General features: G+C 37.5%; 1 protein-coding gene across 4 annotated transcripts in view; it reads right to left on the reverse strand.

Moving 5' to 3' along the window:
- Positions 1–17,764, reverse strand: part of ZEB2 (zinc finger E-box binding homeobox 2) — a 141,513-nt gene that overhangs the window by 24,224 nt on the left and 99,525 nt on the right. For all 4 annotated transcript variants that reach the window (XM_041739675.1, XM_041739676.1, XM_041739677.1 and 1 more), the window contains one exon: positions 16,912–16,983. In XM_041739675.1, the coding sequence (XP_041595609.1) occupies positions 16,912–16,983 (72 nt within the window). The remainder of the gene's footprint in view (positions 1–16,911; positions 16,984–17,764) is intronic.

Here is a 17,764-nt window from a genome sequence, read left to right on the forward strand (position 1 = left end):
GCTAGATTTCGATGTCAAGTGTGACCGAGACAAAAGTCCTCAAATCATATGCTCTCTTTAAGGATCATCTTTGATCATCTTCGTACCCTGAGCTTTGAGTATATTGCTTAGAAATTAGTAGGCTCTCAGGAATCATTTATAGAATGAATGTGGAATAAATTATGTGCTTTACACTAATCTTGGTACAGAAGTCTTCTAGTAAAAGGAAGCATAAGATAAGATACCCACAGTTGAGCTAGGAATTCAGACCTGCAATTCTGGCAATTCTAGAACAATTATGTGATTAACTACGTAATGATGACCATAAATACTTGCAAGAGTTCAACAGGGTTCAGGTGAGTATTCAAAAAGAATTTAATGAAGAAGATAATACTCAATCATTTAAATCTATTTGCTTCATCAGGATTTTCTTCTTGTGGAATAGGTATGCTATTTAGCTGTAGATCTCAAATATGTACAGTCACTTACGCGGGCTCTAGTCTAGACTTCCATGAACTAGTCTAGGTATAACCGACCCAAATATAATGTGTTTTTTTTTCCCTTGGTGTTGCTGTAGGTCCTTGTAACACACAGTTTTCCTGCCCAGTAGCACAACAGTCTCCTTTGCCTGGGAATGGCTCCCATATTCTCTATTGTCAAACTTTATGGTACCCAAGGGAGTTGCCTGGTTATTGCTGTGGATTAATAATATCCACGGTGGATTAATCTGCACCTAAAGTGAACTTCTCTTAGTCTTTCATTCTCCAGGCCAAACTGGGGTAGCCAATGGATCCAGCTGAGTCAGCAAATCCTTTCCTTGTGATTTTAGGACTTTGTACCAAAGGGAGCACCAAGAACGTTTATTTCCCTCAAGCGACCCGTAGCTATTAGATGTAGAACAAAGGAACTGATATATCCCATGTAGTGTGAGAAGATTAATGAAGAGAGAGACTGAAGCAGGTACACAGAGAGAAGAGAAAAGCAAAGACAGGATGGCAAGTCCTGACAGTATATTTCTAGCTCTGTTTGCTCCTGAGGCCAAGCCGTACCTGTGTCCTTCCAGTGGCTCTGTTGTCAAACCTCCTTAGATTCTGTGAGCTGAAAAACTCCCTTTCTACTTCAGACTATGTGTATTTCAGTCTCTGAGATCCAAAATCACCCTAATTATTAATATTTGAACAAAAGGTTATTCTGAAACTTGTTGAGGAGGATGAAGTTTTGGTTCTGGACAGAAATTTACCTTTTTGGTTTTCACAAAGATTTCACAACACTGCATCGTGGACCCAGAAATGAGGTAGAAAATTCACTAGAAAGTTACAGAATTCCCCACTGCATTTTTCTGGTGTAAAATCAACCTCATTTTCCTTTTTTTTTTTTTTTTTTTTAAATCTGTAATTCTCTTCACTCCTTGGTCTCCTTGTTAGAACTGCCAAAACACACTGACAAAGGATATTTGTGTGATACTCATGATCAAACCATAACAAAAGTTCACAAGAAACCTCAAAGTAATGTGTTCCTATATCTTCACCAGAGATTTTGCAGTTAGTCCTAAAATTTACCCCGGTGCCTTAGAAATGTCTCAACCTTCTCTAAGGTCAGGTAAACTTTTCTGTATCCAAAACTGAAAATTTCATTAATTAAAAATGTTTTTTCATCACCATGTGTACTTTAATATCGTTAGGATAAATTTCTAGGTTGCTTCAAGTTAGAAAAGCCTCACGTTTCCTGTCAATATGTTGTTCCCTCTTACTAATGTTGCTTATTAATGATACTTTCATAAATACTTTTATGTCTATCTTAGATATTGATATTTTTAAATAATGATAAATATCAATATGGATTGACTTTTAAAGTTATTGCTCAAAAAACAAGCAATGTTAATAGAGCTTTAAATAAGAGAGATATATTGGTCTTCAAATCAGTCACCTCCCATGGAGTTTTTAGGACACTTTCTCAAAGATCCTTAAAAGTGAGTTTTGCTTAGCGTCTACAAATAGTTAAGTCATAATGAGACCTTGATACTTATTTCTTCTCTTTTTCTGTTTGTTTTTTTCTATTTACTTCCATCCCCTTGCCATTTATTTTCTTTATTTATAAGGAGCATGTGTTCATGTAGGAAAGCAGGTATTCTATTCTAACTGATCTTGTACCCAGCGTGTTTTCAATTTTCATTAAAGAATTGAAGAAATATGTTTGAATATTATGCAGAGTCATTTTAATGAACATAAAATTAATAAATAACTTACAGAAAAGAAAATCTCTTGGAGGGTCTATAAAAGCTGAAGTAAATACATGTAAAAAACCGAGTTCAATCATTTATCCACCCCCATGGCTTAATAACTATTTATTGAGGACCTACTATTGCCAGAGAATGTGCTTTGGGATGAAGACACAATGGTGTTGATTGATAATTATTTTTCTGCTTCTGTGATTCTCATATTGAGAGACATGTATATGAAATGGTTGCGGTTCTGCAATTTACAGACATATAAATATATAAATGTATAACAAGGAATATATAGATACAGATATATAGATACTTCTCAGTATAATGTAGAAATTATGCATTTATCATATAATCTGATTTTTGATCACTTCATTTGTCAAGGCAAAGGGACCTGAAGAAGTAATCACAAATCGAGGTAACTATATTCATCATCTGTCAGAAAAATAGTCTTTTTATGGACATTGTAGATGATAAGAAAACATAGAAAATTAATTTCAATGTAGTCTCTGTATTGAATTTTTAAAAAGCCCACATAGGGGACGGGAGGGAAAACTGAACGGGGAGTTATCAGAGAGGGAGACAAACTGTGAGAGACTCTGAACTATAGAAAACAAACTGAGGGTCGCTGGAGGGGAGGTAGGAGGAGGGATCGGGTAATTGGGTGCTGGGCACGTGATGTGATGAGCACTGGGTGTTATATGCAACTGATGAATTATTGAACTCTACATCTGAAACTAATGATGTACTATATTTTGGCTGATTGAATTCAAATAAAAAAAAATAAAGAAGCCTATACTCAGCATTTGTTGAGGTATATAAATTCTCATGGCTACTTTGTTTAAAGTTGACTAATTAATGAATATAAGCATTTTATCATTAAAAATGCATGTGTGCCTTTCCGTAGAAGGCTTCCAAAACACATATTGGCACCAGATATCTAAAAACAACACTAAGGGAAGAGGACAATCTTTTTCTCATTACACGGCTACGCGGCCAGCCCAGCAGAGCCTCCGACTGCTACAGAGGTGTGTGCAAAGCCACGGAGGGCTCTTCCAGAGTGACAAAGTTGTCTTTTCTTCTTGGGAACGAGCACAGCATCTGGGTGGGTCTCTCCACGCCTGCTCTAACATGGCTTTCTCCAGGGAACACATGCTCAGATGCTAAAGAGAGCCCCCAACGTGTAAGAACTTTAGGAAAGAGAGTGGCAGAAAGAACAGGGGGGTGGGAATCGGTAGTACTCTGCAGGATCAAATATCTCCCCAAACAGCAGGAAGCAGCCCAGTCAGGGACACAGTCTAATTTTAAAGTGAGGTTCTACATTGAGGGACTGTGACTATCAAAATTTAGACATCACTAACCCTTAGACAGTTTTGATTGCTATGTACAGACACAGAATCCACGTCTTTAAAAGAAGAATCCCAAGTAAGTTCGTACGTATTTATTTTTCACATTACTGTGTAATCTAAAATGTTGAAATTGGTATCCTACTGAAAAGATTCTTAGACTGTGTCCTTATACTTTAGACGACGGGTTTATAAAGTAAGGTGTTTTGCCCAGCAATTCAGTGCTCTTCTTGTATGCTCTTTGCAGAGACACGTAACACCTGAGGATACTCTAGGACAGTAGTTTTCAAAACGTGGGCTCCTGGCCAGCAGCATCAGTATTACCTGGGAACTTGTTCAAAAATGGAATCTGCAGTCTGTGCTTTGACAAGCCCTTCAGGGGGTTCGATGCACACCCAGTTTAAGAACCAATGCCCTGGGAATTCAGCTGTTCGCAACACCTGGCTAAATAAGGTATTCAGCGATACGATTTTGGGAAGCAGCTCAGGATCGGTCCCGTATCATGTGGCCTTCCTAACTCTCTCAGCCTGAGCTCGTAACCTCCTTCTGCACGTATCCACCTGCATATCTCAATCACTGAAGTCAGCACATCACAGTCTAACTGTTCCTTGACATATCTGTGAGCTGACTGTGTTTTATATCAGCCTAGTACAGTGCCCGGCACACGGCTAATGCTCAATAATTGAATGAGCAGACCAGGTTCATTGGGCAACCCATTTTGGCTCAGCTACTTATGATTTTTTTTAAAAGATTTTACTTATTTATTCATGATAGACATAGAGAGAGAGAGAGGGGTAGAGACACAGGCAGAGGGAGAAGCAGGCTCCATGCCGGGAACCCGACGCGGGACTCGATCCCGGGACTCCAGGATCATGCCCTGGGCCGAAGGCAGGTGCTAAACTGCTGAGCCACCCAGGGATCCCTACTTAGGATTTTTAATCTCAGTATCTTCATCTGTCAAATGAGCTAGTATATGTTTTCTGGGGTATTCCTGAAATTTCATAATTTCCATGCTTTCAATTAATTAATTGCCCTAACCCATCTACTCTTATTCACTGGCTAGGCCTAAGGAGTTTCATATATATTCTTTCCATTTAAAAACTCAAAGCAACACAGCTTTCTGATGGAGGAAACATATACACAGGTTAAGATTTTGAAGGCGGCTAGAAACCACGGACAACATCACAAGGAAAACAGTGCTTATTACACATTTGTTGAATAAATGAAGGAGACACTCAAGAAGCTTGGGATATCAGTTATTTCTTATGGGAACCCTCGCTGTGAAGTGGAGATAGCTGCCCCTAATCGCAAGCAAAGCTAATAAAACTGCAGCCTTCATTAGCCAGGAAGTGATAGGCTCTTCTTGGTATACACTGACTATAGTCTGCAAATGACCCTCCTGTCTCACCTGCCAAGTGCTCGCCGCTTTCCTCTCCTCAAAACCTCTTTCCCTAGCTTTTTTTTTTTTTTTTTAAATAAGCTTATTGTATGGAGTTAACTAGAAATTTTTAAATGATGACTTACATGACCTATCTGACTGGATGACAAAACTCTTCCAACATATAAGAAAGTGACAGTATAAACAAGAAGAAAACGGCATGCTTTATAACAGTATGATTCTCTCCCTGTTGAGTACTTAGGTACTCAATTATCTGATAAACTGATCTTGCACAATTGATTAACACTATATATCCACTCAACTCTTGCTGAGATCAACTCTTACGATCAAACTTGTGTGGCTTCTGTTACCCATATAGGAATCCTAGCTAATTAAAAAAAATTACTTTAAGGGCGCCTGGCTGGCTCGTTCAGTGGAGCATGTGACTCTTGATCTCAGGGTCGTGAGTTCAAGCCCTGCGTTCAGAGTAGAGATTACTTAAATAAATAATTAAAACAAGATTTTAAAAATAATACAAATAATAAAAAATTTAAATTTAAATTCCATGTAAGCATAGTAAGAGGAATTGGAAGGTATTAAACCAAGAGGATAATAATGGTACAGAAATAGTTTTACTCTTTTCCCCACTTTCTTCTATGCTAATGATGTGATACACTGATTCTGTATTTAAAGAGGCCAAACCACTTGCTAGCCTCCTAACCTTATCATTAATATCATCAATTTAAGGGAGTTATACCTCAAACCATGGTGTTTCCTGCTCAGGCAAGATTTTCAATCTTGATCTAGAGGCTTCTAACTGCTCTGGAGACACCTCAGAAGAATCTGGTAAACCTGGACATGCTTGGGATTTCTCTGTGGTACTTCAGGTGGTAAATCCCTGATCCCATGCTCTCCCAATCTCGCTTCTACGCTGCTATTATCCTAATGCATTCTGTGAGCTATAAGCAGGATGGGCTACAGTGGGGCCCAGCGGGCCCGGTGCAAAATGACAACAGCAGAACATTAAACCAAAGTCAAAGCTCTGACAAACACAGGGCCCTGGGTATAATACCATGAGGCACGACCTCCCCCTCCCGTGCCAACTAGCTCAGCCGGTGCTTTGTTGTCTTTGTTCAGGCTTCCCAGTAAAAATTCATTAGAAGCAAGGGTAGGGTGGGGTGGAGTTCAACATTTCTACTCTAATGTCCTCATTTAACAGATGATACAACGAAGGTACACTGAGGTTTATGATTCATACAAAGTTAGACAAATAATTTCTGGAAAAGCTCGACAGAGAATTCATATATCCTGACTCTTAACCCACTACTCTTTCCACTGTATCATAGTGACTCAATATGAGAGAGAGAGAGAGAACCCCATCTTTTCAGTTTTTCATTATGCCTGATTTGACATGATTTGAATAGGTCCTAGATGCTGACAAGATTGCTGACATTATAAATAGTTCTAAACAACATTATAACACCATAAGTTAGGATGAGGAAAGCCATGGTAAATGCTCACTTCAGTATAAATAAAATATGGAATTTTAAGCTTTTTTTTTTTTTCTCAGTTTTTCCTTTCATGTTCCTGCTCTTCTTTTTTTTCACTGTGTGATCCACATCCAAGCCTATCAGGGTAAAGTGAGAACATAAAAGTCCTTCAAATTCTCTACTCGAGATGCTTTTTATAATTTCCATGTAATAATTAAGGGTTGTGTTTTCCTCTTTTAGATATTTCTTACTTAGCCGTGTTTCTAAGGGCACTCAGTATGGAATAACTTTATGAAACAACTTTGCAAAGGTGAATTTTTATTAACTATGATGGTGCTAGTAAGGAAAAAATGTCTCAAACTTAACATGGAACTAGAGATCAAAAAAAAAAAAAAAGAAAAAAAACCCCACCACCCTTTATTCATGGTTCATTTTGCTTTCCCATTCCACATATTACTTGTTTATCCCCCCACATGCTTAATGATATCCTCCTACATGCGTTCCACTTCTTCAGATTAGATGAAACTGTGTCACCCTGTCATAATACTCCATCCCTCACAGGCCTTTCCAGCACAGCCACTCCTGCTTTCATCTGTCTAAGCTCACAGAGCAAAGAGGTCCACATACTCCTCAATTCACACAACTGTTTCAAACCAATGTTCCTAAGTTATTAATTTGCTCAGCTTTTATTTGTTTGCTCATTTATTCATCAATTCAACAAAACAACCTGTTTGTCAACCACCAAGCTGGTATGAACACCGCGCCCACTGAGAGGGACTTTGGAGAAAAGCAAACCTAATCTCTACCCTCAAACACCGTCCATTTTGTACCTGCCATTCTTTGAAGCCTCGGTCATCGGTTTTTGCCACCATGTTTTCGGACACTACTTGCAGAGCTCAAGTAAGATGACACTTATCCCATGGTTGTGTTTACCCCAGGCTGCCAATGCTATAATTCTGGGAAACTTCATGGCTCAACAGAGAGTTCAGGCAGGATCCTGGCTTCCGGGGCTTTGAGTCTCTCTAGCAACAGGGACAGCCACACTTGGGTACTCAGCTGAACCGGGCATGAGTCCAGCTCTGCAAACTAGAGCTTGAAACCTCCACTCTCTGTTTCAACCTTCTGCCCTTCCCCACCATTCAGGTCTTCATCCCAATGAGGCAGGTGCTTCATTGCGATAACCCGGCCCTTCCCGGCCATTTCACCTGCTCTGGTTTTACCTGCCTCAGCTCACTTCAGAGCTTTGAAGTCTTTTCCGTCCTTGTCCCTTATTTTTGTGTCATTCTCACCTAGCCAAACGAAAATCCAGCCCAGTTTCTTTGCTCCTGGAGTATCAAAGATGGCTAAAGAAATGTAAATACTTGTAACACTTGTTTAGTCTACGTTATCCAAATCGGATATTCTTTTGTGATGGTAACTGAATCTCCACATATTGTCCACGGGAATTACTCTAGGTTTCCATTCTTCAAGATTCCAACCCTACTCCCTTTCCTTTCTGTCAACCGATCATCTCCTTTCCTACTCACTTCAAAGAGGGCAACACATATGACACGAATTCCCTGAACTACCTTAAATTCACCCCAAATCTCTATAATCATTCCTCCTTTTTCTTTTGATCTTATTCTAAGAAAGATGTGCCCTCTGCACGCAGCCAAGGCTACTCTCTAAAGCTACTTCCTCACAACTTCTGATAACTTATTCCATCTTTTACCCAGTCTCCTTGTACATTTTCAGCTTTCTCTATGCCTCACTTTTGCATAGAGCCATATTTAACAAGCCTTTTTCCTAAAGAAAATCGTCTCTGAAATTTGCAGTCTCTTAAGGTACTGTTCTACCTCATGTCTCCAATATTTCACTCTACACTGTCAAGAGCCCTCTGCAATATCAAACACCTTCCACTTGAACCAACAGAGCTTGTTGTATTTCAAATAAAACATCTTCATCCATATATTGTTATAATATTAATAATAATGATGGTAATGGCTAGCAACAATTGAACATTTATTATGTCTAACATTGTGCTAAACATTTTACACACATTTCTTATTCACCTTATTCTTATTACCATCTTTTTATTTACCCAACTGAAGGTAAGTCCTAAATGACAGTGACTGTTCCTTCTATTTTTCAAATACAAAATGTCTTAAACTTAGTAGGGTCACCTTAAGTGACTATTGATCTGAAGAGCTAATTAAGCTATTAATTTTTAAATTATAATTTATTAAAATAAATTTAAAATTTATTGTAAATTTTACCTTCATGTCATTACAATTTTTTTGAAGATTTTATTATTAAGTAATCTCTACACCCAAGGTGGTGCTCAAACATACAGCCCCGACTAAGCCAGCCAGGCGCTCCAGGATTTTGCATTCCTTAGGGGCAAGAACTATATCTTCTATTTCTTTAGAGTTTCTTTCTCAAGCCTCAGTTCAAATTCTGCACACAACTACTAATCTGAGAGGAAAGAATAAATGTAGGTATCTTGGTAAAGTGACGAACGTTTTATTATTTGCTGATTTGTTTGTCATTCAGAACAAAAGGAAAACAACATATGATTCCTGATGCTAGTCAGTGATCAAGGAAAAGTCTTTGACAGAGTTCATCATTATACACATTGTATTTACCGCTACATCTTCTTCTACGTTTAAAAAAGGATGCTAGGTAGAGATGAAATGAGATAAAAAAGTAAGCAATAAGCAATTCCTTCTCAATATTCATATTTTAAACCTCAAATGCATTGTTGGAGCAGTGAAAAGACCTTTGTCCTGTAGCTTGTCTGGTTGGTTTTCTAAGACGTCAAAAGAATTTAATTGGCAAAGGCTCTCAAAATTGACTGGTTAGTCCTCCCATTACAAATTTGTTAAACACTGCATTTTTGTTTTCTAGAAAAGAAGTTAATGAGGAACCAGTGTAAAGGGAGGAAACAGTTTAGAATCCATTTATTTCTTAATGTATAAAATTGGTTTAAAGCTTGCCTGTAGATACAAACTGGCAAGATAAGCAAATCAGGGTCAGCAGCAGTGTATGTTAGGCAATACACCAGGTACTTTAAAAATAATATATCATTGGGGTGCCTGGATGGCTCAGTCAGTTAGGCATTCAACTCTCGATTTCAGCTCAGGTCATGATCTCAAGGTCGTGAGATTGAGCCCCACATCAGATTCCAAATAAGTCAATCAGAGAAAGGCAATTATCATATGACCTCACTCATATGTGGAATTTAAGAAACAAAACAGAGAATCATAGGGGAAGGGAGGAAAAAATAAAACAAGATGATATCAGAGAAGGAGGCAGACCATAAGAGACTCTTAATCATAGGAAACAAACTGAGGAGGAGGAGGTGGGTGAGGTACCTGGGTGATGGACATTGAGGACAGCATGTGATGCTATGAGCACTGGATATTATACAAGACTGATGAATCACTGAACTCTACCTCTGAAACTAAGAATACACTATATGTTAATTAATTGCATTTAAATTTTTAAAAAGAGATTCTCTTACTCCTTCTCCCTCTGCCTCTACCCCACCCCCACTCTCCCTCTCTTTCAAAAGTGATAATAATATACCATTTAATCCCTACAATGGACTTTGTACATAGGTAATCATTATTTACACTTTCCTGATGTAGAAATGAATTCTTATTTACTCAAGTTCATGAACTAGTAATTGATAAAGACAAAATCCAAATGTTGTTTATCTGACTCTCGACTAATCTGAAGCATCCCGAACCAACGTTTGCCTTCCATGTGCAAAAGTATTCATATATTATTCTTAAAAGATTGGAAGTATGTTTAATGACTATAGTTAGAGTCAATATAGTTAGTTCTTGGGCAGTAATTTTATTCTGTTCTGTAAGATTAAGAACTGAGACCTAAATTGCCCTGACCCAGTTTCTAGATGTAAGGTTGTAAGGTGCTTTTCTTTTCCCAGCAAAGGAAGGAAAGATGCAGGTGGTTATTAATAGCCTTTTATGACTAGAGTACTAGGTTGTCTGAATAAATATAACTTACACACATTCAAAGAGGAAAACATCAGGGGCCTATTTGGGTCTTGATATGCACGTGGAACTGCATTAATGCTAATGATCACCAAGCACCGATGATAGATCCTTGCTACTACTAGCACGTAGGCTTTATAATGCTCCTAAGTTTTCCCATTTCTCTAATCTTCTTAGAAAATGTTTTTTCCCCCTCCCTGTTTAAAAATTCTACATAATAATTTTATTCTGAATTTGAATCTGATTAAAATATGGAAGACGTAAGGTCCTTTATAAAAGGACATTCTTTGTCTTCTGTGGTAGAGCATACAACTTCTTTCATTTTTAAAACATTAAAACCAATGTAGAAATATTAAATGCAATGTAGAAAGTTGTTGATGTAAATCAGGATTTGCAATACCTCATGCTATAAATCAACTTTGCTGTGCTGCTGCTAATCTAACTTTGTTGTAAAAAAATATAGTGATATACACTGTGGTTCTTTGCCTTTAACAAGTTGATTTCAGGGACTTAAATCCTGGTTTCACTCTCTGAAGATACTGGAATTAATCCCCTTCACAGGGAATGTTTTCCTTTATTGTGGCTTCCCTTCTCAGAGACTATTTCTTCTCCACCAACTGTACATTCATTTATTCATTCACTCATTCATTCATTATACCTGTCATAACACCTATCATGTGAGTTCACTACTGTGCTGTGTCCTTTAGGCAAAGAAGGAATAGTCCTTTCTTCAAGCAAATATTTTTGGGGCCCTTACTAAGGCTAATAAATATTACTTATTTAATTACCTCAACAATCCTATGCTATCCTAGCATGATAATCTACACCCATTTTACAGCTCAAGAAATCTCTTGTCTTCACAAAATTAACTAGGTAAAATAAGTGTAAACATTATAAAGAGGAACACTTCAACATGCTAAAATTAGCAGTGTCCACCTGAGGGCTGTGGAATTTCAGAGAAGGAAGAGATTGACGTGGTTTGAGGTGTTTTATGATGACCACATTAAGGAAATGGAATGTGAACTGGCCCTGAGGAACAGAAGGGTGAGTAGAGTTTACATAAGCAGAGGAAAGGGAGTGAAATATTAGGGTCTCAAGGAACAGTGTGGGCAGAGATTCAGAGGTTGGCACACATGTGATCCTTATTTTGTATTACCGAGGGATTTGGTCTGATGAGAATGAAACACTGTTGGTATAAAATGGATGGCACTTAATACTGGTCCGAAGAATGTGAATTTTGTCTATGGGTACTAAGAGGCAATTAAAGATTCTAAGAAGGGGATTCAAAAAATGAGAAAAGAGTTATAAGGATGAATATGGACTGACTAATAGAGAAGACAAAGGCTGGGGACCAGTCAAATGTAATTGAATTTTTCTCATTTGGGAGATTAGAGTAACGAGAGATGAAAATGTCTGGTTGGCAATTGCATCAAAATATGCCAACCTGGAAATATGAAAGGAAGCCCAAGTGGTGGTGTCTGTCTGTCATTCACTCCCTAAATCTCTTTAAAAACTCTTTGTGACCTAGACCATTCTAGGATCTATAGTGATAAAGTGACCAAAACCCCATACCATTTCTGTCCTCAAGTAGCTTACAATCTAGCAGGGAGAAACATACCTGCAGGCAACTAAGTATAATATGAAAGGAAATTCATAAGTTCTATAAGAAGATCTTTAAAGAATCTTGAGGAGTAGTTAATCTTGAGTGGGAGACTGGAAGATGACTTCCTGGTGGAGATGGCTTTTAAGAATGTGTATGGTGCTGTCAGACTAAAAAGAATGAGTAGCTGTCTAGGTTGATGGAAAATCATAAGCAAAGGCAAAGGAGTATAAATAGTAATGAGCCTTTCAGAGTTGAGGTATATACTAGGAAGGGGTAGTAAAGACAAGATAGATAGATCATGAGGATGCCAACTCAACTCAAATGCCGACTCATTCAGAAAGCAGTGGAGAACCATACGAGGTTGGATATGAAGTGGTGTGGGAGACTGAGTTACAATGACCCATCTGCCCCAAGTGCTAGGAAAACAACTTGTAACTAACTTTGTTAGCGTGAAGAGTGAATTAAAGAAATTAGGGATTGAAATGAGTCCGGTTAACAAAGTATCATAATAGCTCGAATGAAAGATGAGGATTTAAATCAAGATAGTGAAAAACGTGATGGGGAGAAATAAAAGTGATATATGCTATTTGTGATAGTAGAAATGATAGTAGTTGATGACTAATTAGATAAAGTATGTAAGAGTCAAAGATGATACCATAGTTTCTAGTAGGACATCTCCTCAGAGTGGTGAAAAACCTTCTGAGGGGAAAGGTTATGTCAGGTAACTTAGATTTTATTTCCAAATCTGCCACAGTTAGCTATGTGGCATTTTTTACTACTGTTTCCTCAACTATCAAAACACAATTAAGAACTTGATTTGTAGGTTAACTTTTGATTTTAGAATTCTGTGATTCTATTTGACTAAACTCTTGCCATGGCTTCTTGCAGCTTTAAACTTAGCAGAATATACCAAGAAGATACTTTTACATTCTTAAAGACTATTCTCTCCATTTAGATGAATTTAATTAATTTTTGCTATTTAGTAGATGCGTAGAGCTGAGAAGGAAATTCAGAGGTCTTTTCCTTACTTTTAGTTAGGAGCGAATTCTGTGTGTTTGAATATTCAGAGAGGAGTATTAGAGACATTAGCTTTGTCTTTCCTTCACAACTTATTCCCATTAATAACAGCACTTTTTATCAGAAAATTTGCTTAAGCTGAGCTGTTTAGAATGTATCTATTTCAAAGTCTGTTGGTTCTGCTCTGATTAGAAAAGAAAAATGATATTTGATATTAAATTAATTCCCTATTTATTCATTAAAAGTATATTGAGAGCCTATTCATTTTAAAGCACTCCTAAATATAGAGAGCAAGCTGATAGTTACCAGAGAGGAAGTGGGGTCGGATGGGTGAAATAGGTGATGCGGATTAAGAGTGTACTTATTTTGATGAGCCCTCAGTATTGTATAGAATTGTTGAATCACTATATTGTACGCCTAAAATACTAAATATAACATTGTACATTAAAAAATAATTACAAGAAAATTTTTTTAAATTAAAAAATAAGATTGAAGGGTAAAGTTAAAAAAAAATTAGGGCACTCTTATAGCCAATATAGTAGCCTAAGAAACAATCCATGCTCTCAGAGTTTGCAATCTAATTTGGAAAAGACAGCACATTAATTAACAACACACGACAGAATTTATGGCAAGGTTAGGTGTTTTGTTCAATAAGCATTCTCCGGAAGAAGATAATCATTGTAAGTGGGGATGGCTAGAGAAGGTCAGCCGGTAGCTGGATCTTTTAGGACTTGGGGAGAGACAAAGAGATGGTCCATTAATGAGCAATTTCAACCAGAAGAGGTGTCTTCTTTCAATTCCCCATGTATTTAGCAATTGAAAAGATTCTGGGGGATAAGAAGCAGCAACTTGCGGTTGTAAAGAAATATGTATTTATTCTCTAAAAGGGCAGAGTGATAAACTGAGGGTCACCGGTAAATTCCTAATTACCAAGCCCAATGTATCTGTTCAGCATTCTTTCAACTGTAGTTATCTGAATCTTTTGATTGAATTGACCATTCTGTACTTTTTGAAACTTTCTTTCTTTGCCTTCTAGTTGTTTATTTTTTTTCTACCTTAATCTTTTCTCTTTCAATGAGTTTGGTTTTTCTCCCTACCCACCAGGAGCCCTGGCCTCAGCTTTTTACTTGTTTCAATAAATATACTCTCAATGGTTAATGCCATGGTCCTATGATGCTAAATACTATCGGAATATATTTGCATCAGTCTCAAATCTATGTCTCCAGCCCTGACTTCCTGTGTTTCATTTCCTCATTTCCAATGGGCCTTCTCATAGTCACATCCATATATAACTTTTATATGACAATACGTATCTAAAGGCTAGCTCAAGATCTTCTCAAAATTGGATCCGCCTTGTTATCTAGAAATAGCAAGTACTGCCATGTTCTAAACATGCAGACGTGCAATCCTGAAGCCATTTTGATTCCATCACCCAGAGATTCAACTGGTTGTTAAGAAATCATGTTGCTAATTTCATCACTGTCACCACCCTAGGACAAGCTTTTTGTCACTTCACACCTGAGTAACTACAATGACTTCCAGTTGGTCTCTCAAAGTCTGGTTTTCCCCCACAGAAATCACGGTAGTATAACATGACACAAACTCTTTGGTCTGGTGCTTTACATCCTCCATCAGCTGGTTTCAACTTAAATGTCCAGCTTCATTTCCCATGTATTCCCTCCTAGGACCCTCTGATTCAGGCAAATCCTTTACTCACCATCCTCTGAATAGATTTCACAATTTCCTTCGTTGGCTCACACATTCCTCTGCTAGAAAGCTCTTCCTCGCTTCTCTATACTCATTGAAAATATACTTAGCTTATGTTTCACCTCTGTCATGAAGCTTTTTCTGAATACTCACCCCATAGCATCTCTCCCACTTTGGGGATGTGAAATAATTACGGTTCCTACCATTTGTTGCATATTTATCACATATTTCTCTTATTGTTCTTTGTTAGTCTCATCTCCCAAACTAAATAATAACCATGTCTTAAATTTCCTGGCCCATCTTCCACCACAAGTGCACCAATGGTGTATAGAGAAGACTCTCAGTGAATGCTTATTTATTTGTTGACTGATTATACATGAACAACTATAAGCAATAGTAAGTATCAGAAAAAGAGACCTTAAAGCCACATGAAAGCACATTCAGAATTGATTTTTGAATCTTTTGAACAGAAATAAATTTTATTAATATCATTTTAGACTTCAAGTGTATAAACCGCTAGCAAATTGTCACGTGTGGGATAAATTACTTTTGTGACACTCTGAATGCCTAATAAAGTTAATAAGAATTATGATTTATTTATGCTTGAAGTTGAAATGTAACATTTATCTTAAAAAAAAAAAACATGAAGCCATTTCTGATCCGATGAGTTGGGACATTATAGAAAGTATCTAATTTATGCTATTTCTTCATTATTATGCTTTTACATGTAATTATTTTGTCTTGTTTCTATGTTATATGGTGCAACATAGACTATTAAACATGGACATAGTCTTAAGAAACAATTAGTGTGATTTAATTATTTTTCAGGTGGGGAAACTAAGTTCCAAAGAGAATAATTGACATGCCCAAGGTCGCGATCTAGTGATTGCCAGAGCTATACCTGAAAAGTAGGATTAATCTTTCCTAATTCTATACCTTTTCCCTAATCCCACATTGCGCAGTTTCATCTTTGTACCCTACACTGACATTTTCAAATGAAAGAAAAATTACAATTGTTCATTATTTCTCTTATTTTACACCCAACAAAGTGAATTAGTGCCTTGTAAGTTATTAATAAGAACATTCTAAATAGAAGCACAGCATGAGCAGTTTATTATGATGTGTATCAACACAAGGGAGATTGGACTATCATCTGAATTATTCACATTTCTAAAACTTCATAACACTGTGACTTCTTTCTCATTGGTGAGTTGCGTGGAAATAGCTATGCAATTTGTTTTGTTTCGTTTTGTTTTGTTTTGTTTTGTTTGGAGAGATAACCTGATACGGGGCACTAGGTTAACATCTGTACTGGCCGTGTGAAGGATTGTTTGTAACACCAAAAATAATTAGCCTTATCCAGGAAAAGAGAGATAAACATAGTGAGCCAATGTACATTTGCACTGGTGACGCGGGACTTTGAGGGAAGATGCCGTGCAGTTTTGGGGGAGGAACATGGAATGCCACCACTGTCCTGAAATCCCACTCCACAGCAGGAGCAGAGTAGAAGATAACACTGCTTACTGCTTTCCTACTGTAATTTTTTGAGCTTCAATAAAAAGAAGTGAAATTGTCTCTTCTCTCTAAACCTTCTGCCTGGAAGACATTACTTAGAGGAGGGAGCAAGAATTAAAAGTGCAGAAAGAATAAAAAGGAGCTCAGGTGTTCAATTTTTGCAAGGAATGTTCACGGAAATTTGGTTTGTCTTCCTGAAAAAAACATTTACAGTCTAAATTATAGCATATCATTTGAATTCTCAATGACTAATATCAAGTGGTAGCCAGGAGAGGCTTATTACATTCTAATTTTGTGATTATTTATGCAGTCTTTTAAAATAAAAATCACTACCAAAAATTTGCCCAACCCCTGCTCTGAAAAGATGTCTACATCCAGTTCGGTTCTCTGAACTTTCACAGGCCAATCAGGGGTTTAAGAATGAAAGGTACACTTGCTGAGGAAAATTAAAAAAAAAAAAAATAAAGTGAAAAAAAAAATAAAATGAAATTAAGGGAACTCCGATCTGAGACCAAAACAGGAGACTTGGAATGCCTGACTCAACTGCTAAGTCTTGGAGGGACCCGTGTGCCTGGGCCTGTGTTTCTCTTCCTCACCCCCCGGGTCCACAGGACATGGGGCAGGTACAACCTCGGCGTAGTAGACACCACTTACCTGTACCATTGTTAACTGTGGTCTGGATCGCGGCTTCAGGCCCCATAGTGTCATAGTCTTCCTTCATTTCTTCTGTGGGGGAAAATTATCGTTAGCATTTGAAAACTGTAGAAAGGCTTACTATACTAAGCATGCCAACCACAGGAACAAGGAAGATTCTTTTAAAGGAAACAGAGAAAAGGCTTGTTGTAAACCGCTAAACAATAGCTTTGTTCAGGCAATTGAATGAATCCAATAGTGCTAGCTACACAAGAACTTATTTACTTTAAGCATTACTGCAAGCTGTGAAAAACAGAGGTGCTTATTTGGGACAAACGGAGGGCTTTTCTTCTGGTGGCAGTTCTAGTGACAAACAGGGGGAAAGATATTATTTTTTCAATACGAGTCAAAAGCAACTAAGTATTTGTATTTAGGAAGAGGCAGGCTAGCTGCTGTGCCTCGGGTAACTCTGGATGATTAGTGGCCAGTCAGATTTTCACGCTTTTTTCCCCCTTGGAGTAGCTACGATGGAGCTAATCTATGCAGGCATATATTTAAAAAAAAAAAAAAAAAAAAAAAAAAAAACCTAACTATATGTATAAAAACTTGAAGTGCTCAGTTTATAAAACAAGGATCCCGGAGGTATTTGAAAACAACAACAACAACAACAACAACAAAAACAAAAACAAAAAAACACCTGTTTCACTGTTTTATATAAACTTCTAAAACATACCTTCCTTAGGCCTGTCCCTACCGCTCCGTAAAACTCTCTCCTCCTTATCATTTATGCTCCAGCATAAGTGTAATTGTAGTCATTTTCTGAAGAAAGACACATAGACGTAACGAGAGCTCAAGGTGGCAACGAAGATGGAAA

Source organism: Vulpes lagopus, chromosome 24, assembly GCF_018345385.1.
Source record: "Vulpes lagopus strain Blue_001 chromosome 24, ASM1834538v1, whole genome shotgun sequence".
NCBI lineage: Eukaryota > Metazoa > Chordata > Mammalia > Carnivora > Canidae > Vulpes > Vulpes lagopus.